The 25,558-nt window shown below is 41.5% G+C and overlaps 1 protein-coding gene across 1 annotated transcript in view; it reads left to right on the top strand.

Annotated features, from left to right (window-relative positions):
- The window catches only part of ZNF407 (zinc finger protein 407), a 3,063,484-nt gene that overhangs the window by 621,382 nt on the left and 2,416,544 nt on the right, over window positions 1-25,558 (top strand). Inside the window, exon 3 of the mRNA XM_044067115.1 lies at window positions 9,794-9,908. Within this exon, the coding sequence (XP_043923050.1) occupies window positions 9,794-9,908 (115 nt within the window). The remainder of the gene's footprint in view (window positions 1-9,793; window positions 9,909-25,558) is intronic.

Below are 25,558 nucleotides of genomic sequence, written 5' to 3'. Positions count from 1 at the left end.
AAATGCAAGACTGCATATGAAGAAACTACAGTGGTATCTAAAAAGCCTATGGTGTCAACATTTGCAAGACCTAGAAACAATGATTCCTATCATACATTGCCTACACCTAGAGTTCCTTTGGTGGGCAGAGGACTGCCACCAAAACAAGGGACAACCTTTCACACCACTTCTTGCCGCCCAAACCCTAACAACAGATGCATCAGACTATGCATGGGGGGCTCACCTGGCAGGGAAGTGCATTAAGGGCAAATGGAATTCAAGTCAAATGCACCTACATATCAATCAAAAAGAAATGTTAGCTGTACAGAATGCTTTGACAGTCTTCAAGGACCACAATCTTCCAGGACAACTAATGGTAAAGACGGACAACACCACTGGTATGTGGTACATAAACAGGCAAGGGGGTACACATTCCTACCCCCTCTGCAGACTAGCCGTGGCATTGTGGAACACAGCCTTGAGCTACCAAGTGCACCTACAAGCTGAATTCCTGCCAGGAAAATTACATACACTGACAGACGGACTAAGCAGAAACCTCATGGACCCACATGAGTGGAAACTGGAACCAAGGATTTTCAACATGTTGACAGGCAAATGGGGGAGCCCAGATATAGACCTGTTTGCCTCTCCCCAGAACTACCAATTGGACAAATTTTGCACAAGAACTCCCCACAAACAAGCCTGGAAAGAGGATGCTCTGTCCTTCAGCTGGAAAAACCTATCAGTCTATGCCTTCCCCCCTCTTCCTCTGCTCTCCAAAGTACTACTAAAAATCAAACAGGACAAACCAAGGATGATTTTGATTGCTCCAGACTGGCCACGACAACACTGGTACCCCCTCCTATGCAGAGTGTCACAGTTATCTCCATGGCACCTGCCTCAGACTCCTTCCCTGCTGTCTCAGAAGGTGAACCAGATTCTGCACCCTCAGCTTCCAACACTGAACCTTGCAGCCTGGCTAATTACGTAATCTCTCCTTTACCATCCCTCAGCAAACCTGTGATGGATATCATTGTAGAGGCAAGTAGGCTGAGTACTAGAAAATTTTATGTGGAAAAATGGAAAAGATTCTGTGCCTGGAACCAATCTCAAGGGATGAGCACAGCAGCGCCCAATTTACCTCAGATTTTACAATACTTAACTGTGATGCTTCACAAGGGCCTGTCTTTTTCCTCCATTAAAGTCCACGCCTCAGCTATTTCAGATCATTATAACACAGAACCTCCCCTCTTCTCTCATCCACTGCTGAAGCAGTTCCTCAGAGGGGCCAAAACTTTGAGACTACCCAGGAGAGCTCCAACCCCAGCCTAGAACCTTAACTTTGTCTTGGAGAAACTCACTGTACCTCCTTTTGAGCCAGCTGCTACTGCAGACTTAACATTTCTTTCTTGGAAAACAGCTTTCCTTTTAGCAATTACTTCGGCTAGAAGGGTATCTGAATTACAGGCCTTTATGGCAGTGGAGCCTTTCATCATCTTTCATGCGGACTGGGTGTCCCTCAGAACCAATCCATCCTTCATGCCCAAGGTGGTATCCAGTGTGGCTCTTAATCAGTCCTTTCATTTGCCAACCTTCTTTCCCAAGCCACAGAGTAAAGGGGAATGAATACTGAATTCCTTAGATGTGCACAGACAACTTAGATTCTGCTTGGACAGGACTAATCCTCAAAGGAAATCTGAACAACTGCTGGTGGCATTTGCTTCAGGGGCAGAGGGGAAGGCTATTTCAAAGCAAACCATTTCTAAATGGATAAGCCATTGCATTAATTTCTGCTATAAGCACTATGGAAAACCTATCCCCCAGGGGATCAGATCTCACTCCACCAGGGCTACATCTACCTCTACAGCTTTTCTCAGAGGCGTCCCTACCAGGGACATCCTAAAAGCTGCTACCTGGAGCTCTGTACATACTTTCACTAAGCATTATCATTTGCCAAGTTTCTCTAAATCCAGAGTTGGCTTTGCCACTGCAGTCTTGCAGGGCCTTTTAGCTGGCCCTAATGTTACCTAAATTCCTCCTCCCAACCATAGCTTTGGGAATCTACCCAAGTGTAATGACTGCAACAGTGAAACTCGAAGAACGTAGTACAGTTGTGTTCACTTACCATAAATGTAGATGTTCAAGTGTATTCGCTGTTGCAGTCCTGGTTACCCTCCCTCCAGCCCCCTAACTTCTTTTGGCTATACCTCTACTTTTCTTTGCTATGCTTAAAAGCCTTTTTGGTGTATTTGCTTTTTTGTTGGCAGTATATCTTTGTGCTTCTATGTTTAATTGCTACCCATTAGGGGGGCACCTGACATCTGGGGCAAGAAAAACTGATGTAATGGCGTCGGCTGCATGTTTTATACCCCTGACGACCTGATGTCATGGAAGAAGGGACAGCAACCGACGCAGGACCCAAGACTTTGTGAATCAGGCCGACTGAGGGCATCCAGCCAGCAGATAACCCAGATGTAATGACTGCAACAGTGAATACACTTAAACATCTACATTTATGGTACGTGTACACAACTGTACTTTTCTCAGGCTCCTGGGTTTCATGGCATTCACCATTCCCATGATACCTGTGGCCAGACTTCACATGAATAAGTTTCAGTGGTACCTGAAATCAGTTTGGACACAGTATGCAGATCCACTGGAGTTTATCGTTCCTCTTCTCCCTTTGTCTCAAAAAGAAACTCATTTGGTGGATTCAGCAGGTTTCCCTTAACACAGGCCTTCCTTTGTATTTTCCTCTTCCCACTCAGCAGTTGTTTACAGATGCATCCAGCCTAGAATGGGGAGCAGCCTTTGCTTCCATAAAGGTACAGAGCCTTTGGTCTCCTTCTCAAAAGGAGGACCATATCAACATCAAAGAGATGAGAGCTCTCATTTTGGCTCTTCAAGCTCTCCATCCTCTTTTCCAGCCAGGACCTCTAAAACACCATAGTTCTCTGCTATGCAAACAAACAGGGGGGTACAAAGTCATACCTTCTCTGCAGGTTAGCTGTCATGGCTTGGGAACTGGCAGTTCAGTACCAGGTGACTCCTCAGGTAGTTAATATTTCCTCCAGTCAAAATTCTGTGGCAGACAATCTGAGCAGATCCATGACTAAATCCCATGAATGGATGCTTCACAGGGATGTGTTTCTGGATATTGTCCATTGGTGTGGTACTCCTTAAGTAGATCTGTTTACCTCCCCTCTGAACAGACAGCTTAGTCAATTTTGTGCCAGAGTCCCATGTCCTCTGGTTTGGAAGGTGGATGCCCTATTTGTTTCTTGGAGGGGGATGTTACTTTATGCATCCCCCCCCCTTTCCTCTCATTCAGAAAGTCCTGTTCAGGATTCAGCAGGACAAGCCAAAAATCTTGCTGGTGACTCCCTTTTGGCCAAGACAGCACTTGTTCCCTCTTTTTCTGCATTTAGCCAAGGGCAGTCATCACAAGTTACCTCACAGGGTGGACCTTTTCACACAGGGCAAAGGATCTCTTACCCATCCACATCTGGCAACCCTGCATCTCACTCATTGGATGATAGACTTCTGATTCCTTTCAGACGTCTATTTTCTGAGGACGTACCTAGGGTACTGCAGGAGGCCAGAAAACCCAATACTAGAAAATCATACTTATCTATTTGGAAGAGGTTTTCTGTTTGGTGTCGTTCACACAACCTGGATCCCACTGACTGTGGATGTTCCATTGGTTCTTTCATACTTGTGCGAGTTGCCCAAGGATGGTTTGGCTTACTCCTCGGTGAAGGTTCATTTGTTAACCATTTTGCATGTCTCCCTTTATTTCTCCCTTTGGCTCACGAGTTAGAGGTTAAACTCTTTCTCAAAGGCATTCTTCACATTACACCTACCAGGAAACCTGTACCTTTCCTTGGGATTTGAAATTTGGTTGGAGAAGCGGACTGTGGCTCCATTTGAGCCTGCAGCTACAGCTTCCTTGCAACACTGTACATGGAAAACTGTTCTGCTACTACCTTTGACTTCTGCCAGAAGGGTTTCACTTCTTAATGGCTTCCCCACCTTTTCTGATTTTCCCAAAGGGTCGGGTGTCTCTGTGTACCATCCCTTCCTTTATGACCAAGGTTGTGAATGAACTCTCTCTTAATCTGTTCATTTGCCCACCTTTTTTCCTTCACCAAAGTCCTCTACTGAGACGATTGTACACACTTTGGATGTGCATAGACAACTCAGATTTTATTTGGATCAGACCAAGACTATCAGGAAATTGGATCAGCTTTTTGTTTCTTTTCATCCCAGGGCTCTGGGTTGCCTGTTTTCAAGCAGACTATTTCCTCTTGGATTTCAAAAACTATTTCCTTTTGTTATGTTTTCCATAGGAAGAGCCTCCCTTGTCATGTTAAGGCCCATTCTACTAGAACTTTGGCCTCTTCAGGTGCTTTCTTTAAGGGTTTGGATACTTATTCCATTTTAGAAGCAGCTACTTGGACTTCTGTACATACCTTCACCAAGCATTACAGATTGGATGGCATCTCCAGATCTTGAGCTGGTTTTGCTATAGCCATTCTTCAGGGTTTTCTAGAAAGCTCTTATAGTCCTTCCTCCTCCTCCCTGATTTCTTCTTAAGCTTTGGTATTCTCCCCCGTGTAAAGAATACTGCAACATTAGAAGAGAAGAACATAGAATAGTTATGAAGAATCTTACCATAACCATAGATGTCCTTCTCTTCTATGTTTGCAGTATTCTATCCTTCCTTCCGTCCCCCTGGTGCTTGCTTTTGCTCTGGATGTCTGATAACCTTCTTGTTTTCATTAGGCTGGCATTAGTTCTGGGGCATTCAGTTCTGAGTATTGTACGTGCAGATGTCACTTTTATGACTGATGTTCTCCTTAGTCATCTGTGTGTCTTCTCACATACTAGCAGTACGTAAAAGCGCTTGTATACTGGCCAGGCGTCAGGTCGCCCATAGCGGAGGATTCCTCTCTATAAAAAATACTGCAACATAGAAGAGAAGGACATCGATGGTTATGGTAAGATTTTTACACAACTATTCTTTATCAGCATATTATTGGACTTTGTTGATTATACATTGCCTCAGCAGGTTGTCAGTGTTCACTGAGAAGAGGGGAAGGCTGTGTACCGATCCTTGTAAGACTCTTGATTGAACTGAAATGGGTTCCAGAGCTAGAGCAGTTATGGGTTCATAGGTTCATACTAGGCTATCTGCCCTAGGGCATTTATAAGCCTAGCCAGAATGTGTTTGGCTTTCGCCACCCATTTTAAATTTATTTTGCTATGCCCTTTTTCGAGGTTAGTATACTGTGCCTCTGTCTAACAGTGACACAGAAGTGATACCCGGGGTAAACCTACGATCTCCCATCCACTCATCAAGATTCCTCTTGAAGAGAGTCAATGAGGGACTCTGCCTAACCTGGACTGGGATTTTATTCCAGAGTGAAGGGAGCCTCTGGGTTATGAATCTGTCCCTCCAGCATGTCCTATTTATTTCAGTGCTGAGGTTCAAGTCTCTCGAGCGTAGCTCGATGGGATTTGGATTTTCTGAGGTGCAGCATGTCCATTAATTCCGGGTTGGACATGGCTTTATACGTCAGGCACAGATCGCCTCTGAACAGGCGGTATGCCACTGAGTAGAGCTGGAGTTTCTTTAACCGGGCAGCATATGGCATCTGTTTGAGCCCTTTGATCCTCTTGGTGAGGTACTTTTGGGGACTTTCCAGTTGCTGCAGGTGTCTGGTAAGGTACATCCCAAAAGGGGCATTGTACTCAATTATGGGCCTGATGAGGGATGAGTAAAGAGGCACGATGACGTCCCTTATCTAGATGTGAATCCCTTCATGATTAGGTGGGCTATATAAAATGTTTTTCTAACCACTTTGGCCACGTGGTTGTCAAATGAGAGATTGCTATCAACTTGGGTCCCCAGGTCCCTAATTACTTCTTCTGTACTTAATGGATTACCACCTATGTGGTAATTTGTGGGCACTTTGTTTTTGCCAAAGGGATGACTATGCACTTTTTGGCATTTAGCTTGAGGCCATGGCTCTGGCACCAGTTGTCTGTTTCTATGAGGCCCTTTTGGAGGATGCTTGTGTCGGCTGGAGAGTCGATTATGGTGCCCAGTTTGCAGTCATCTGCGAACTTGGTCAGCCACAGTCCTTCCGTGTTGGCCTGTACCTCCGAGAAATATATACCGAACAAGAGAGGTCCCAGGACTGAGCCTTGTGGGACACCACTTGTAACTGGTTTGGAGTCTGACATGGCTCCAGCAATTCTAACCATGTGGGTTCTGTCCTTGAGCCAATTTGCAATCCATCTAGTGACATAGGGGTTTATATTTAAGCTGGTGAGCTTATCTATAATGCCCGAGTGGGGTATTGTATCGAAGGCTTTTGCGAGGTCCAGGTAGGCTGTGTGGACCACCTTCCCCTCGTCAATGGCCTTGGTGACTGTTTCAAAGAAATCAACCAGGTTTAAGAGGCAGGATCTGCCCTTAACAAAGCCGAACTGGGTAGGATCCAATGTTTGTAGGTCCCCAATATCTTTATTTATGCGGTCCATGATGATCCTTTCCATAGCTTTGCAGACCAAGCTAGTCAGGCTTATGGGGCGATAGTTTCCAGGATCCGTTGAGGCACCACCTTTATGGAGAGGGACCACTGTTGCTGTACGCCACTCTTTGGGCACATATCCTGTAGTAAGGCTGAGATTGAACAGTAGTTTTATGTTTGGGTTTAGCTCTTCTTGGAGTTCATGTAGGACGCAGCCCGGGACACCGTCTGGTCCCATTGATGCTGTGTTTTTTGCTTTGGAGAGGGCGGCTCTTACCTGAGCATCTGAGATGTCAGGGGGGCAGCACTCTGCTGGGATAGATATTTGCCCTTTTGGTGGGGAGGGGGGGAGAAGTTTGCGCTGAACCTGTCAGCTAGGATGTTGGCAATGTCTGTGGGTTCGTGTATTTTTTGTCATTTTGGACTAATTCTGAGCATATCTGGAAATTACTACCCAGGTTCCTAACATAACTAAAGAAAGCCTTGTGATTATCCTTAGTGTCCTGTGCAATTTTTCTCTCGAAGCTGGCCTTAGACAATTTTATGTGTGCCCGTAGTTTTTTGCTAATACTGATCAGTGATGCCTTCCCTTTTTGGGATTTTGCTCTATCATTTAGTAGCTTCCTCCTTCTATTGTATAGTTTGTTTATGGCTGGGGTCCACCAGACAGGATGTCTGCCTTTGGAGGATTGGGTCTTGGTTTTGTTTGGGATCGCATGATCCATGCATTCCTGAAGGTGTTCATAGAATGTGTTTATAAAGGATTCTGCGGTCTGGGCAGTATTTTCCACAGGCCCGGGGGCTTTGAAGGATTCCACCTCAGTTTTGAGGAGTGTGAAATTTGCTTTAGAGAAGTTTTTCACTGTGGTTTTCTGGGCAGGGGGTGGGATCGGGATGTGAATATCCAGTGAGATTAGTTTATGGTCTGATCTTACCAGTGAGGGATACACTTCTGGTCTGGAGCATAGAGTTCCCATGTTGGTGATGATCAGGTCCAGTATGTTTTCCCTCTTGTGGGAGTGGTAACAAGTTTTCCATAGCATTTGAGTTTATAAATTCTAGGAACCTTTGGGCTAGGGTGTTGGAGCTAGAGTAATGCTCCCAGTCTATGTTTGGGTAGTTGAAGTCGCCCAATATAATGGTGTTTGGAGAGACCTTCATATTTTCCAGTGTTCTCAGGAAGGCTGAGTGGGGTTCCTGGGTTTGGGAGGGTGGTCTGTAGCAGGCTATAAACTGGAAGGCAGTTTTACCCACTGTTAGTTGCACATGGATAGTCTCTGATGCTTCGTGCTTTGCCACCAACCTGGAGGTGTGGGTATCTTTGATGAATATTGATACTCCCCCTCCTTTCGTGGTTTGGTCCAAGTTTTGGGGCCGAAAAGCATGGTATGAGGTATAACCTGGTAGTGCTGGGGTGCTCTCGGGAGCCCTGAACTAGGTTTCTGTTACTGCACAGATATCGATGTTCTCCATGCTAAGGAGAGTTTCGAGTGCGTGCATCTTGAGGTTTAGACTTCTGGCGTTGAGTAGCATTACTCTTAGTTTCTTATCCCTTGTGATACCTATGGAGGTGGGTTTGTCTTTTGAGCCTTGCCTAAAAAAGGCACTATGGGGGTAGCAAGAGCCTTTGCCAATATCCGAAAGCCCAGGGGTGACAGGTGCAAGCCGTCCCTAGCGAAGCATCGTGGCTTGTCGAGCATATCATCCCAAGCTGACAGGCATTGGATCCCCTTTGAATGACACCAGTACTTAAGCCAATTGTTGAAATTGATCATCTTGTCTTCATACTGTGGCATCATTCTTGGTGAGGGTAAGATGCTACTCAAGGTCAGGGTCATACCGGCCTGGGCTACATGCTCAGAGAGCTCCTTTATGTCTCTTTTCATGTAGTCCAGGGAGGTACGTCTCAGATCATTCACACCAGCATGGACAATGACTGAGTCATATTTGTACTTGCCTTGGAGTGACCTGAGTGCTTGTGTTATGTGGCGGATCCTGGCGGATCCTAGCGCCTGACAGGCTGCTCACCGTGACCCTCTCCTTGTTCAGCCTGGTGAGCGGGACGTCAGTGTGCCTGACGATAGAGTCACCTATTACAAGTGTATCAGGTGTGTTGTTTAGTCTTAAGGGCTGTGACTGTTCGGCACACTGGCTTTGTGAGATATGTGTTGCACGTGTTTTGTTTTGGGGTAGCGGCTGCTTGGGTGTCTGCTTTGGAGGTCTCTGCTGCTTCGGCAGATCTTTATTTAGAGCCTCCGAGTATGTTTTTGTGTGATTATGTGTTTGGTTTGCTGTCGTGGTAGGTCTATGTGAGACTGGAATTGTAGTGAGTGTGGTTTCCTTCTCCTGCTGACTGGTTATGCCAGTACTGAGTTGAGAGAGCTTAGCCTTCAGTTTGGCTATATGGTTGCATCTCTCACATATGTTGGAATTTGTTGGGAGGAGGAGATATGAATCCTTTGGATCTGTATCCAGAGATAGAACTGGTACAGTTAACTCTTTGGGTTTTACCTGTAAAGTTGCTGATATGCCAGCAAATGAAAGAGTCTGCATAGTTATACTGCAGCAGTTTGACATAGTTGGTGATCTGTGACATCAGCTGTGTCAGACTGCTGAAGTGCACTGGTCAGTGTCCTTTCCACACAGCATGTTGTATTGAGTATGACATTGTCCATCCTTTGTGTGTTCTTCTGAGTCTATGCTAAGGGACTGATGGGTCCTAGTAGTAAGTTACTTGCAATAGAGGAGTCATTCATATCAAGTGAAGACAAAATATTGGAGCAGTTTCTACCCCTTTTTAGTTTGTGGATCTATTTTTGGTACTGCTGTAGTATATAATAAGGTATTCTCGGTTTTGACTTTCAGAGAGTGATTTCTGTCAACAAGGCAATAGTTTAGCATGCTGTAAAGTCATAGTAAAGTATGCATTTTAAATATGTAGGCACATATATATATGGTATAGCTGATATTCCTCTTCTGGCATTTACTGGAGTTAGCTGCTTCTGTCTTGCGTTCCTTTCTTGTCTTATACTACTCAGTAACAGAGATTTTTGCAATGAAATATATTCATTGCAGTTTAATATGTTTTGCTGTTTTTCTATATGTTTTTAGGTAAATGCACCCATTATGCTAAGGTCATAAAACCAATTTTGTTAGGGAAAAGAATCACATTTACAGTGTACTTTGTACATTTCAGTACATGTAGTATTTTAGAAGTTATTTTAAATAATCATTAGTTGTCTTTTTAATGTTAAAATTTAATTTTTTTAAACCAGGTTCAAAACCATTTAAGTGCAAGATCTGCAATTTTGCAACAGCTCAGCTAGGTGATGCCAGGAATCACGTTAAACGACACCTTGGAATGAGAGAGTACAAATGTCATATATGTGGGTAAGTACATTGTTGTTCTTAGTATAGTCGTTTGGGAGAAGCAGCAGAGGATATAGACTGTCAGAAAAGAAAACTCTGCTGTGATCTGGAATGTGGTAAAATTATGCATGCATATCCTCCTTTCTATTGTTATGGTAAATTCCTTAAATGCAGTTATGACATTCTTCTCCCACTTCTAATCCCACATTGAAGATGAGCAATTTTATGGGCTAAAAGGTCAGTCTGAACCTGTAATCTATAAATTGGTTAAATTATAGGATGTTCATTCATATTGCCAGGGAGAACTATAAATTCCATTTAAAATTCATCAGAAATATATAACATAATCTGTACTATAGTTGTTTTCTTATCCTGTTAAACAGCTAACAGCTCTGCAAGTCTAATACTTTGTGCATGATAGTACAAGGGTGCAAAGATAGTCGTAAAAGCAATTTGGAATTGTAGTACTGTACATTTGAAAAAAATATTGGAAATGGTTTGTTTCAAAATGCTCTCTGTCCCTTTTTCCTAACAGATAAGTCAGGTAGCACATGTGTTTATATTTTGTTAGTATATATGCTGTGTAAAACATAAAAGCAGTGGCTGATCTGCTAAAGCAGAGCATAAAAGAAGGCCATGCTTTTGAAATCTGTTTTAGTTTTAGCCATTGTGTGTTATAATATTTGTATTCAGACTTAAGCTGTTGTTTTGTTTTTGTTTTTCTTTCTTTGTGGCTAGTGTTTTTTGTTTCATTTTTCAGAAACTTTTTTGCTGATTCTTGAGGCTGTAAACAGAGTTGTATTGATTTCAGTGCTGAGTTGTTGCTTAATCAAAATAGTGAAGAGGATGCTTAAAAAGTTGTTGCACTTGTAGTGTAGTGAAACCATTTTTATTGTGTTTATTCTTTATTAACTAAGTGAGCTGGTTCTAAGACCATTTTCAGCCACATCCGGGACCCAAAGGTAAATACAGCACTAAAGATCAGTATAATATAGGCAATAACTTGAAGTAGAATGGTCATCTCTCTATATAGTTGATACCGATTTGCATAATAAATCAATATTAGATGCCATGTAATGTTTAACAGCTGTGTACAGTTGCTGGAAAACAACCACAAAGAAAATCATCAGCATGCTTCAGACAACATGGAAATAGATGACGATCGATAAATGGTCATCGGTTCTTGTCATCTGGAACATGGAGTTATAATCACACTGTGGTCTTACATTAAAATCATTTTCTTTGTATATTTAGTTAGGTGGTAGCCTTGGAGGTTCCTGTCTTGAAATCCTACTGCACTTCTGTCCATGTAGTGCTGTCTGCCACTTTAATGAGTGTTAGATGCAGGGGAGCCTGAAGATCGTAACAAAGTACAAGGCCTCACTGCTATAGAGCAGAGCTTATGAGTTAGCCCATACCCTACCTCAGAAAACGTTTGTATTTATTTGCAGTTACTGTATTTGGCAGTTCCTTATTTTTCTGAGTTTTGCACTGAATGATATATTGCACCAATGCCCCGTAATATGCCTTGTAACAGTAGTTCTTCTGCTTGTGGGTTGTCTTTGTGTGTAAATGTGTTTGCATGTAGTGATGCCCCAGAGAAACAGCAGTGTTTAGTTAGCAGCAATCAAGTTTCTGTAGTATTGACAGGTAGTCATCAAGCTGTAAACTGTTTTTATTTTTCATACATGAATGGTTTAGTGTCTATTTTCCCAGTAATTTTGGAAGTTTAGTTTTTTGCAAGACTGCTGATGTGTCTGGAAAGAATTGGTTGAACACAGTTACAGATGCAAAACTTAATATTCACACCTTTTATGTTTGCATTTTCTTTTACCGGTTTTCATTAAATGTTAGTCATTTTGTGTACCATGTTAATTTTATCCCTGGTAGCATGAGTCTGTTATTGCATCATGTTGTGGTAAACATTTATGTAACACTTGCATAAGCATCTTGTGTCTTTAAAATCCGAATTGAAAGGAAAAAAAAAGGAGTTATAGAGGGTAGCTCCTTATTGAAATCTTGAGACGTGCTTTGTCAAGTCCTGAGATTCTGGGGAAAAAAAACTAAAATGCAAGAAAAGAGTGATTATCAAATATCACTCTTCTCCTTTTAACTAGTTTTATGATTGTGTGTGTGTGTGTGTGTGGGGGGGGGGGGGGGGGGGCAAAAGGGATTATTCCAAGAAACCACAATTTCTGACTTTGTATATGAAAGTTTGGATTTTCAACTGATTGCTGTTCAGCTCTCCATATCTTGGGGCATAGCAAGGCAGGTCCCAAGCTTTCAGATAGTTACTGTACAGGTCAGATACTGCAATACAAGGTGAAACAGTTTGCAAATGTTCGGTTTAAATGATGCATTTTGCAAAGTCTTCTTTTACTGAGGTGGAAAGTCAACTCCAAGTTAAGATGTCATGTGTGATGAAATTAAATTTTTCAGCATAGAATAATTAATTGAAAAGAAAAAAGCTCTAGAGTCCTTTGTGTGTATTTGTATTAGGTATAATGGAATAGCAGCTGTTTTGATTACAGTAATCATGGATATTTCAAGAATTTTCTAGACAGAGCATGTTAAGAAATGTTATTGCTGTCAAGTCTTTACTGCACAGTCTTTCAGTTCAGAAAACAAGTCATTCAGAAGTGCTGTTTTGATGTTTGCATATGGTTTCTATCATGTGTTTTATTATTGAATTAGTAGTAATGGATTTATTATTGAATTACTTAAAGTTGTGTTTCTTACACCTTAAAAGATTTCAGAAGTACATGGTGTTAGAGTTCTTACAGGGCAGTATAAATCCTTTTTTGCTGCTCTTGTATAATGCAGACGTAACTTTGCTGGTGGTCAGGACTGAAATCCAGCTCTAGCTGATAAACCAACTGCTTGTGCTTGCTGCTTTTCTCTCTCCCCTATAAGGAGTCCTCCCCGTTGTATGGCTTTGTCTGTACAGAGTAATAGTGTCCTCAAACAATAGGTGCAAGGATCTCATCAAAATAATGCCATAAAATGCTTCATATTCGTAGTGGACATTTTAAGTCTTAATGATATTACTGAAAAGTACCTGTGGTTTAAGTTGCAGTGGTGGATAAAAAGCAGTGGGTATTTGACAGATAGCTGTCTATAGACATGTTTAAACAGTTTCTAAAAAGCAGGGGTTATTAGCTTCCAGCTTAGAATTGCAGAGTACTAAAGACTAATCTCTGAACTGGAACATTTACTTAATACCAAACACTGGAACTTGTAAGCTCTTATTTATTCTGTTTAACACAGCAACAAAGAGAAGGCACCCACTACATGAAGTAAGAGTCACTAGATGATCCCTGGATGCTGTTGGAAAATGAAGGTCCTCTGACTATGAATTCACCTATGTCTTTTAGGGAATGACGTCCTGATAAGTAACATCATTAGACTTGATAAATAAAATGGAGAATGCATCCACCAATGGTATCTGGGGCTGCAAAGGTGCCTCCTGTAGCATTTTAAATCTGTGATTGAAGATGCATTCAGAAGTGCCACAGCAGACAACATATGATGATCTTTCCTGCAACATCCGCATAGTGCAGCAGTACAGTAACAGCTTTAAAGTCTGAGACTTGTGAGAGTCTCAGAGTAGCAAAGGTGGGGAGTACATATTCAAACTTTGAAAGTGCTGTGTCTTGAGTTTTCTCCATTCTAAGAGATATGGCAATCTCCGTTAGTATATACAAGCTTGAGGAATTAACGTACACAGGTGATACTTGAGATTCGCTGCTTCCTTATAGCTATTCTGTTTTGTTTTTCTCTCATACTTATGGTATTCAGAGTTGCAGTTTTTTGTAATTGTGAGACTGTGAATTGTAACAGAGAGCTAAATCAGTACTTGTACAAAATAGCTGTTTATCACCATGGGCAGAATGTAATCAGTTCTGTGGATTAATATTGCTCCTTAGTCACTTCATGTAGGTGAATCAGCAACTACTAACCATATGAGCTGTAGCTCAGTCTACCATCTTCCAAAATTTCTATTTTACCCCTCTGTTTTCGGATTCCACTTTCACAAAACAACCATTCTGTGTTCTTTTTTGCCTTCTTTCCACCATTTCTTTTCATTCCTTTTTTTTTTTTTTTGGATCCCCTCAGGACTTCATGTTATTGACCCAGTCCACAGTACACCATGTCGAAATCGGGTCTACCAGCTTGTCTTCTACTCCTCCAGATTTATTCCAGCATTGCTGTGGCCAGCTGTGGATCCTAAGGACATCTTGGAGGCTTGACTGTCTCCGCTTCCATCTTGGAGGAGTGTGTTTTAATGTATTTAACCTACTCACTTCCCTGCCTCCCACTCTTATTGTTTTTAAGTTCTAGGGCAACTCCTCTCCTTTGAACACACACCTTTCCAAAGGAGCCTCAGCAATGAACACCCTACCACTCGGGATGGGCACATCCATCCCTCCCTATTTCTCTCCATCAGTTATTGGAGCTGATAATTGGACCTATGTCAACAACTTTCCAGCTTTTCTCTAGAAGAGCTTGAGAGGCGCTGTCCCTAAGATCAGGACAAGCACACATGCTTGATTTTGCTGCTTGTCATAATGTGTTGGTGTTCTTTCCTTTGATTGTGTTGCTTTCTTCACATTTGCTTACAGTAACAGCTCACTAAGAGCTAAAGTTTGTGTTTGAAAAGAAGACTTAATGCATCTGTGGCTTTCAAGACTTCTTGTAAATTTGCTGAGATTGCCAAATTGTCCTTTGCAACGTGCTATCTTGCCGGTTAATTAATCAGTTTATCAGGTAAATGTTCTGGTCCTAAAATTATATTATCTTGAGAACTGCTGTATATAGTTGTCTGGACATGGACTGAGCAAATCTGCCATTGTATTTTTCTCTCATTATCAACATTTTAAAGATCTTATTATTAAAAGTGCTCTCTAGAAAACATGATATCACTGATTTTTCTTTGAGGAAGACTGTTACAGCAGTATTATAACAGTTTTGCTTCTACCAAGTTTGCTATTCCGTCTTGATTTTCAGCTGTAGATCTTGTGCTTGAATTTTCCAGTCTTATGCTGCTGATCTTTCTGGATCAGTTGGCGTTTGAAGTGCCGGAGCAGGGATAAATTGCCAATTCCCCATACATTGGTTTAAGTCACACACTTTATTTATTTGCATTTGTTTATCAGGAAGGTCCATTGGGCCAAAAAGTGCCCATTTTCAGTGGAGGCCCGTGGAGAAAAGCTCCAATATGAAATACAATACATACATTTGAATAACAACCCATAATGGTACAGCACAAGTTTTAAACAGCATACAAAGTTTTAAACAGAATACATAGTTTTTAACCAATTAAGAAGCAAAGCGGCTGTACATAAATCTGTCAGCTGACAGTGCATGTTTACAAAGGTACAGAATTAGATTATTATCCATGGATGAAGGAGATTTTTTGAGGGTAATATAGGACGAAGGTAGGAAAAGTGGGAGTAGTAGTAGGGGAGAGTGAGTCGGGTAATAGGTTGTGAGGAACTATCACATGAGCATAGCCACTGGGAGGAAAGATGTCTCAAAGATTTTTTGAAGAAAGAAGTATTTGTCATGGATCTAAGTGAAGGTGGAAGTGAGTTCCAAAGTCTAGCAGTAGAAAAGGAGTGGAGCAATTGACCAGCAGAGAGGTTAGGTTTTTCTACTAGCAAGAGCATTTGATTTTCGGAGCGGAGAGGTTTATTAGGGTGGTAAACTGTAAATAGAGATGAAAGGGCAGGGCAGCTATGGATTAAATATTAGTTTGTGGGCAGTTGAATTGAGTTAGAGAAGAACTCTGGTTCACATGAATGAAAAGCCAGAAATGTACTTTCCTTTTCCCATAATAGCTTCTTAGATTTTAACTGGGATAGCTTCATGCTGAAATTTTCATTATAGTTCTACTCCGATTGAATCCTGTTTGTATTTCAGCCCTTTGCTTCAGATTTTTTTTTCTGGTCATTACTAGTCCTAGTCGTCCCCTTGTTTCCATTTTATTTTGATAGGTTTTTTTTTTGGATGCCAATATAATCTCCCCCAAAAGTGCATTCTTTGCTTTTTGTCAGCCATGACTTTCTAGGATATCTAGGGAAAAGGTAGACTTTCTCATCCTTCCATTGTTGGACCATAACTTATGCATTGTTTCTTGTAGACTTTTCATAAATTACTCTTACTTGGGGAATTCCTAAAAGTTGTGGGACCATGTTCCTCTCAGTCCTCCACCACACCTCACCGCAGTAGTGGGGAACATCTTTGATAACCTATGTGGTATATAAATGTATTTATGTAAACACTTCCAGACAAAAATGTGGAATTTTCAGGAATAGTTTATGTTCCTCAGCATCAAAGATAAATGTCCCTTTGCTTACTTTCTGGAATTATGCCATTCATTTTCCACCCTCAACTAATCTTATAAGTCCTTTGTTGTTTGTACATCAATACACTAATCAAACCACAAAGCCTGGATACTAATCCCTTTGTTAAACATTTCTGGTTGCTTCCAATTCTCCAATATTACCTGTCATTTCATGTGTATGGCCTTCATTTCCCCTTAAGCTAAATAGTCACATACCTCTAAATTAAATTTCTCTCTCAGGTTATAAGTTAATGTAATTTCTCTAATTGTGATCAATAAAGCATTTCCAAATGTTTTAAACTTGTCACCACAATGCCTTTTTCCTTGGAGCCTACTTGGGTCTCTAATATAGGTGCCACCCAGGCTTTTTGACCTGTCACCCCTTGCTTTGTCTACCATCCAAGAGTGAGCCTCTGTCACTTCATTCCAGAGACAGTGTTTATTATCTTTTTTGTCCAAAAAACACTAAATATTAATTTTCCATTTTGCTCAACCGTTTGACTTCGTAGTCAAACTACCTTGGTGGTATATTCATCGCTTTCCATAAAGTAAATTACCTCAGCCACACCTCTGTCTGTCCCTGAACATCAAGGACCGCCAGTTTACCCATTAGCTTAAGAAACATCACATAATCCTAAGCCATTGAAATACATAAAATAAATATAAAGTAATATATGTATCTGTAATGATTGCACCTTTTGGTCTATATGTAGCTCTAACAATTTCCAATGTTTGAGTCTGTCTAGGATTCCCTTCTTTACCACATTGTAAGAGATCCTTATCATTTTCGTCCAACCTCTGAGCTAGAGTGATTCCTATGTATCTTTGATTCTTACTCCATTTGTCTGGAAATTCATTCCTCAGGTCTTCCAAGGGAGAGTAGTTCACTTCTACTACCTACATTTTTTGCGCATTTACCATCTACCTCGAAAGGGTACCAATGTTACTTAATATTTCCATTAACAGCCCATATGTCTATTTGGATCTAACATGTATATTAGTATGCCATCTGCGTATAGTGTTATCTTTGATTCTTCCTTACCAACTGTAAACTCCTGAAGGATAGGTGATCTCAACCTAATGGCCATTGCTCTGAATTATAGATTAGATTGTATGCTGTAAGCAGTTGTGCATAGATTATGTAGCGTGTTAGTTGTAACAAAGTGTAGCATTTGTAGGGCCAGACATTGGTGGGTTAGATAAGAAAGGCTGACAGCAAATGTGGCTGTCTTGTTGTAGCACACTTTTGAGTTTTATCTTATTGGTGAAATTCACGGCTGCATAAAGGGAGTGATGGTAGAAGATAAGATAAGGTAATAGTTTTCCTGCTGTGTGCAGAGATATAGGGTTATGCTCTGTAGAGGAAGTTTAGTTTCTGATTTTTTTTTATAACATATTAGTATATGCTGATCAAATTTTAAGTTATCATTAATTGTAACCCCTAGTAATTTAGTTTGTGAAGGTGAAGTGTTTGGGAAGGAATAACATTAACTTGTTTTTTGTTGGATTCAGGATCAGTATGGGGATGTTAATCATAATTCAATAGAGGAGGAGAATTCTTGGGTAAACATCTGAAGGATTTGAAGGGTTGAGGCTGAGAAGATAAAGTCTGAGTCATCTGCATATTGCACAGTGCTAGAATGTGTGGTTGCAGAGTGCAGGTTATTTGTAAAGATTTTAAATAGTAAGGGACCCCAGATTGACCATTGAGAGACTCCAGTGGAGATTTAGAGGAACAATGAAAATTCATATCTCCATTTAACAGTTTGATACCTGTTGGATAAATAGCTGTGAAACCAAGAGAGGGATGCATAATTAAGGTCTAAGGAAATAGTATATTTTGGTGAGAGAGTGTGTCAAAAACTTTATACAGGTCAAGGATGAGATTGGATTACCTTTATTTCAGTGATGGTTGATGCTGTCAGTAAAGCTAAGAATGGCAGTGGTTCTACTGTGATATGATCAGAAACTGTATTGGGTTTTGGAAATGAGATTATTCTAATGAGGTGTTTGAGAAGCTGTGCATGGTTGCATATTTCTAGAGCGTTTGAAAGTGGCAGTAAAATATATATGGGTCTGTGGTTGGAGATGTCTGTGGAGTTTCCACATTTATAAACAGGTATGATATATGGCTTTTGCAGAGAATTGGTACATATGTTTCATTGATGTCTCTATTTATCAAAATGCATACTGGGTAGGTCAGAACATCTGCTGCAATTTTTAGGTATTCTGCTGGAAGATTATCAGTAGGTAAGGTGGCAGGCTTTAGTTTATGCATTTTCTTAATTGTCAAGGGTGGGACTGGTTGAAAACGTAACAAAGGTGATTGATTATTTATTTTGGTAGGGATAGTTGGTAGGGATAGTGAGGGAAGTTGAAGGATTGTGGTTTAATAAAGAAAATACTGAATAAAAAAGTATGAGTGTTGAATTGTGTGGCAGTGTTGTTAGTGTTGTTATTAGTAGCATTGAACTGTATCAGAAATAAAATTATCACTGGATATAAAACATTTAACAATGCTTTCTGTCTCAGTTAAGTAATTTGTCCAATAATTGTGGGCCTGATGGGACTGTAGCAATCTCCCATAAGGGAAGATGGATTTCAAATGGTTTGAATGACAACAAACTGTTAAGGCAACTAAGACTATCACAAGGCTTTATGTAAAGTTTAGGCCAAACAATATGGTGTCATACTGTTAAAGCCAGATGATTTTCTGCATAGACATTTCAAAAGTAAAACTTTATCCAAATCTGCTGTAATATAAATTCAACATAAAATTCTCAAATTTAGTAGTAATGACAAATTAACAATGGTAAATCAATAAAAGGATAATAAAGCATATCATTGCTGGAGCCTTCCTGTGTCCTGACAGAGTGCTCTTCAAACTATCTGGAGATATACAGAGCTGAGTATATTTTTCTGGCACGTCAGAGTTGTGTACTGGTAATTGTTGTTTGACTAATTTTATATCATTGCTGGCTGACTTCAGAGTTGTGCACTGTTATTTTTGCTTCACTGTATAGTTTTTCAGATCTCTGCTGAAGGTGTTGGTTTTCCCATACCCACCCTTCCTATTCCTGTCTTGTTGTTTAAATTTGGAGGCTTTTGCAGTTGCCAGCCTCCACTGTAGATTTGATCTGGGACACCCCCCCCCCCCCCAGTCCCATCTCTTTACCTCATTCTACCTAATAGACTCTTTCTGCACTTGTTTTTAGTCATTTTTAATTTAATTGCATTTTTTAAACTGTTTGGTCTAACATTGCTACATACTCAAGTGTGCTAGCTTGCACTGCATTTGAATTGTTTTTACTGCTGTTTTAGCTACTTTTCTGTATATATATATATATATATATATATATATATATATATATATATATATATATAAAATACCTTTCCTGTAACTAGTGTAGTCCAGATTCAGGTTTGCCTGTATGTAAGCTTCTGAGCCCCCCCCTCCAAGCTTTCTGTTTTGGAAGGAAGCCTTCTAGCTTATCAGTGGGAGTGGTAAGTATTAGGTAACCTATCTACCACATAAGGAGTGGAAGGGTCAGCTCCCAGTGTTCTCTCCTGTCTATCTGATGAATCTGGGCATCTTGGGGCAATGTAGAAGTTGCCTCATGTACACAGACAACCCTCTCCTCCTACCACCCAACATTACAACCTGTGAGAGATGCACTTATCTAGCTAAACTGGAGGTAAAGCTCTCTCCAATCAAGACTGAACTTGACAGTCAGGAGGAGAAGGTTAACACTTGCACCACACCACACTCATCACATAGTCTAACTAAATCTACACCACCAAAATCCACACATAGAAACACAAAAACATTCGCGGAGGCTCTCAATAATAATCTGCTCAAGCAACAGAGACCTCCAAAGCAGAAATGCAAGCAACCCCCCCCCAACACAACCCAAATGACACATAGCCTGCAGACTGAGTGTGCCACTCAACCACAGCCAATAAGGCAAAACAGCATACCCAACACACTGGTTATAGGTGACTCTATAGTCAGGCACACTGATGTCCCACTCACCAGGCTAAACAAGGAGAAGGTTACTGTCAGCTGCCTGTCAGGTGCCAGGATCCTCCACATAGCCCACACACTCAGGTCACTCCACAAGTACAAATATGACTCTGTCATTGTCCATATTGGTGTGAACGACCTGAAACATACCTCCCTGGACTACATGAAAAGAGACATGGAAGAGCTCTCTGATCTTGTAGCCCAGGCAGGTATGACCCTAGCCCTGAGTAGCATTCTGCCATTACCCAGAATGATGCCGCAGTACAAGGACAAAATGATTGACTTCAACAATTGGCTAAGCTTCTGGTGCCATTCTAAAGGGATCCAGTATCTGTCTGCCTGGGATGACATGGTCGACAGACCACGATGCTTTGCCAGAGATGGCCTGCACCTGTCACCCCTGGGATTCCGGATACTAGCTAAGGTTCTTGCCGCCCCTATAGTGCCTTTTTTAGGCAAGGTTCAAATGACAAATTCACCACCGTAACAGGAACAGGCAAGCAAAAACTGAGGGTGATGCTACTCAATGCTAGAAGTCTAAATCTCAAAATGCACTCACTCGAGGCACTCCTTAAAATGGAGAACATCGATATCTGTGCAGTGACTGAGACCTGGTTCAAGGCTCCAGAGAGCACCCCTGCACTACCAGGCTATAACTCATACCATACTTTTAGGCCATGTAACCTGGACCAGAACACCAAAGGCAGAGTTATGTCCATATTCGTTAAGGATATCCACACCTCCAGGCTAGTTGCTCAGTATAATGCAGCTGAGGTTATCCAAGTGCAACTAACTCTAGGCAAAACTGCAATCCAAATTGTAGCTTGCTACAGATCACCCACCATGCCCCAGGATTCCCACTCCTCTTTTCTTGATGTACTGGAAAATATTAGGGTTCAACCAAACACCCTAATAATGGGCGATTTCAACTACCCCACCATTAACAGGGAAAATTACTCATGTACCAACTGCTTCGCTCAGTGCTTACTGGAATTCATAAACTCCAATGCCCTTGGCAACAATATCCTAGGTATAGTCATTACCAACATGAATGACCGGTGTTCCACACCTGAAGTCAACGCCTCATTGGTCCGATCCGACCATAAGCTAATTACCCTAGATATCCACATCCTGCCCCCACCCCCATTAAGGAAACCATGGTAAAAAATTTCTCCAAAGCCAACTTCATGCTTCTTAAGACAGAAGTGGTGAACTTCATGACACCCATGCAGATGGACAATACAGTTACAACTACTGAATCCTACACAATTGCACTTTATAAGCACTTACATGAGTGCATGGATCGTGCTATCCCTAACAGAACCAAGACGCTATCCTCCAAAAAAAGGAAGCCAATCTGGTGGTCCCCTGCCATAAACAAACTGTACAACAGAAGGAAGAAACTGTTGCAAAAGAGAGTAAAATCCCATGAGTGGAGGAGCTCCCTGGTCAGCCTCAATAAGAAGCTGCGATCCTTGATAAAATCCTCCAAAGCTAGTTGCGAAAACAAAATTGCCACTGATTTTAAAGACAGCCACAAAGCATTCTATAGCTATCTCAAGAATCTCAATGGCAACACTCAGATCTACTCTGAGTTACAGCACAATGGCACTAAATATACAGACCCAACTGATTTTGCCAACATCCTGGCAGATAGGTTCAGTGCTAACTTTACCTCCCTCTCACCCGCTAAAGAGCCCATCTCTATACCGGAAGAATACAAAGTTCCTGTAATCACGGCTGCACAGGTAAAAACCACACTCTCCAAAGCCAAGTACACAGCATCCATGGGACCAGACAACATCCCAGGCTGCGTTCTACACGAACTACAGAACGAACTGGCACCCCACCTAAGTACCATGTTCAGTCATAGCCTCACCTCAGGCTTTGTGTCTGCTGAATGGTGCACAGCGACAGTTATCCCACTCCACAAGGGGGGAGCCACCACGGACCCCGGGAACTACCGCCCCATTAGCCTGACGAGCCTGGTCTGCAAGGCCATGGAACATATCATCATGGAACTTATAAACAAAGACATTGGTAATCTCCAAACTCTGGACCCCACCCAGTTCGGGTTTGTAAAACGCAGATCATGTCTCCTAAACCTGATGGACTTCTTTGAAGCAGTCACCAAAGCCGTAGACAAGGGTAAGGTGGTTCACACAGCCTATCTAGATCTTGCCAAGGCTTTCGACACCATCCCCCACTCTGGAATTATAGATAAACTCACTAAACTAGGTATAAATCCCTATGTCACAAGATGGGTTGCCAACTGGCTCACTGACAGAACCCACGCTGTGAAAGTAGCAAACTCCAAATCCGACTTCAGACCAGTGACAAGTGGAGTACCACAGGGTTCAGTCCTGGGTCCTCTCCTGTTTGGTATCTACTTCTCTGAAGTACAGGCTAACACAGAAGGTCTTTGGCTATCGAAGTTCGCAGATGACTGCAAACTAGGAGCCATAATCGAAACTCCTAACGATGTGGACAGCCTACAAAAGGGCCTCACTGAGACAGATGCCTGGTGTCAAAGCCATGGCCTCAAGCTCAATGCCAAAAAGTGCATCGTCATCCCCTTTGGTACCCATGAACTACAACATAGGCGGTAGTATACTTAACACTAAAAGTGTGATAAGAGACCTTGGGACACAGGTGGACGGTAGTCTCTCCTTTAATAATCACATCGCCACAGTAGTCAGGAAATCCTTCTACGTGGCACACCTCATCACAAAAGGTTTCTCATCCAGAAAAACAGAGGTCATTGTTCCCCTCTACTCATCACTCATTAGACCCATTGTAGAGTACAATGCCCCTTTTGGTATGTACCTCACAAGACATCTCCAACAACTGGAAAGGCCACAAAAATACCTCACAAGGAGGATTACTGGCCTCAAACAGATGCCCTACGCAGACCATCTCAAAAATCTCCAGCTTTACTCCATTGCATATCGCCTACTCAGAGGTGATCTCTGCCTAACATACAAAGCTATGTCAAACCGAGAGCTGTTGGACATGCTCCACTTAAAGAAATCCAAATCCCTCCGAGCTACACACTCTAGGGACCTAAACTTTGTCACCACAATAAACAGAACATGCCAGAGGGATAGATTCCTGTCCCAGAGACTTCCCATACTCTGGAATAAACTACCTATCTATATCAAACAAAGCTCCTCATTAGCACTCTTCAAGAAAAATCTTGATGATTGGATGGGAAATAGGAAATTCACCCCGGGGATTACCTCTGTGGCTCTGCTCGACAGTGGCACAGGAAAATAATTTTCTTGGGTGGCAAAAGCCAGGGTACCTTTTTGGCTGGGCTTGTATAGGCCCCAGGGCCGATAGCCTAGTACCTACCTATGAACCTATAATAATTGACAGTCTACTTGAAAAAGTTGTGACAATACAAAGTTTCCAGTTTGAACATACCAGTAAGCCATTTGCATATGAAGGGGCAAACAGGACATCCATGGCAAAGTATCCTTCACTTGTTGATAGTGTGCCACATCAGAAATAAACTAATTTTGAATTAAACACAAATTAAATAGCTGAATTACATTGTTTGAAAGAGAGCCACTAATTAAAAATTGTTGAATGCTTCCAAACCATGTCTGTGTTGTATGGAAGTGTAAATACTAACCAAATCACTTGTCTGTCAGTACATGTCAGTTTCCAAATGATCTTTGAAGGAAGTGTCGAGTTGTTGAATGTTTGTGTATTGTAACAAGTATATGTTCATCATTATATCCCTGCTGCAATAGCCTAAGCTGTATGGGTTATTATACTGCCAAGGATGTAACAACCAGCCAGGGTCCACACCTTCCGCGTACTGGGTCCTTTGAAAGCTTGAGCAGGTCAGGGAGTTCTCCATTTCTCTCTGGCAATAGATAATCTCGGACAGATTGGTTCAGAGTTATCCATCAGGAGACAGGTGTTTGTGGGAGTCCCTACCTTCTTTTCAGGGGACTCCTCATCTACTGGATCAAACTTCTGTATTTTCGTCTGCCATTCAGCAGCTGCTGGCTCAATAGGTAATAGAACCTGTCTCTCTCTCTCTCTCTCCTTGAAGTGAAAAGTTTTTATTAAGGGTGTTTCTTGTACCAAAGAATGAAGCTTCATGGAGACCAGTCCTACATTTTCCTTTCTCAAACAGTTTTTGAAAGTTACAAAGTTACAATATGCTGCCCCTTCACAACCTATTACCTTGTATTCCCTCTTTCACTTTTTGGTAATTCTAGATATAAATGATGCTTATCACATTTCAGTAACCGAAGACTTCAAACTTTTTGTTAAGGTTTTCTGTGTTTGCATTACACTTAGGATTATCTAGTGCTCCAAGGGTATTCACAAAGTGTCTGGCTGCAGTGATAGCTAATTACAAAGTATGCACTTTTTCTTTATTTAGATAACTTGCTTATCTTTGCAGTCTCTTTTCCCAAGTATCAGGAATTCCTCAGTTGTGTAATAGAGTTTATTAGACTTAGTTTTCAGGAGAACATTCAAAACATACTGTCATATTCCATCCTACAGAATAGTATTTCTAGGGTGTCTACTGGATGCATCCATTCAAAGAGCTTTTCTCCCACAGGAAAAAAGTAGATATGTATCTCAACCTAGTCCTGAGTTTTTCCATTCAAATACTTCAGCAAGGGAATTTCTCAGGATTTTAGAATTCATAGCATCATGATTCCTCTAACCAGACTCAACATGAGAAAGATTCAGTGATAACAGGGACAGTCCAACAAGTTAGAAAGAACAAATACAAAATATACCCCCACACACACGCACAGACACACACACACACGCACAGACACACACGCACAGACACACACACACACACACACACACACACACACACACACACACACACACACACACACACACACACCAACACATACACATTTGCATGCACACCCTGGCAACCCGTTAATTCTTCCTCAACAGACTTCTATTATAATCTCCCAAAAACATTAAAATCTGATCCAAAATAATTCTGGAATGCTATAAACCAAATACTACATCCAGTTTACCCAACTTCACCAAACCCATGTCCTGACAAGTCACCTGAAGAAATTGCCAATACCTTCAACACCTGCTTTATCGAATCCATTTCCAAACTGTTTAACCCCAACCTCTCAAACAATAACACTTCAAAGCCTCCCTATACACCCCTTAACCACTATCTCAGTAAACTCCTTCTCTCTCAAATGTGTCTCCACTGACTATATCAGAACTCTACTCTGAAAGCTCAAACCATGCACTGTATTAGCAGACAATATTCCTTCTTACTTTCTCCAGATTGCT

The sequence above is a fragment of the Protopterus annectens genome, chromosome 3.part1 (genome assembly GCF_019279795.1).
Source record: "Protopterus annectens isolate FY-2018-M chromosome 3.part1, PAN1.0, whole genome shotgun sequence".
In the NCBI taxonomy this organism is placed as follows: domain Eukaryota; kingdom Metazoa; phylum Chordata; order Ceratodontiformes; family Protopteridae; genus Protopterus; species Protopterus annectens.
Note: the sequence above shows the minus strand (reverse complement) of the source record. Positions and strands in the feature narration are given on the sequence as shown.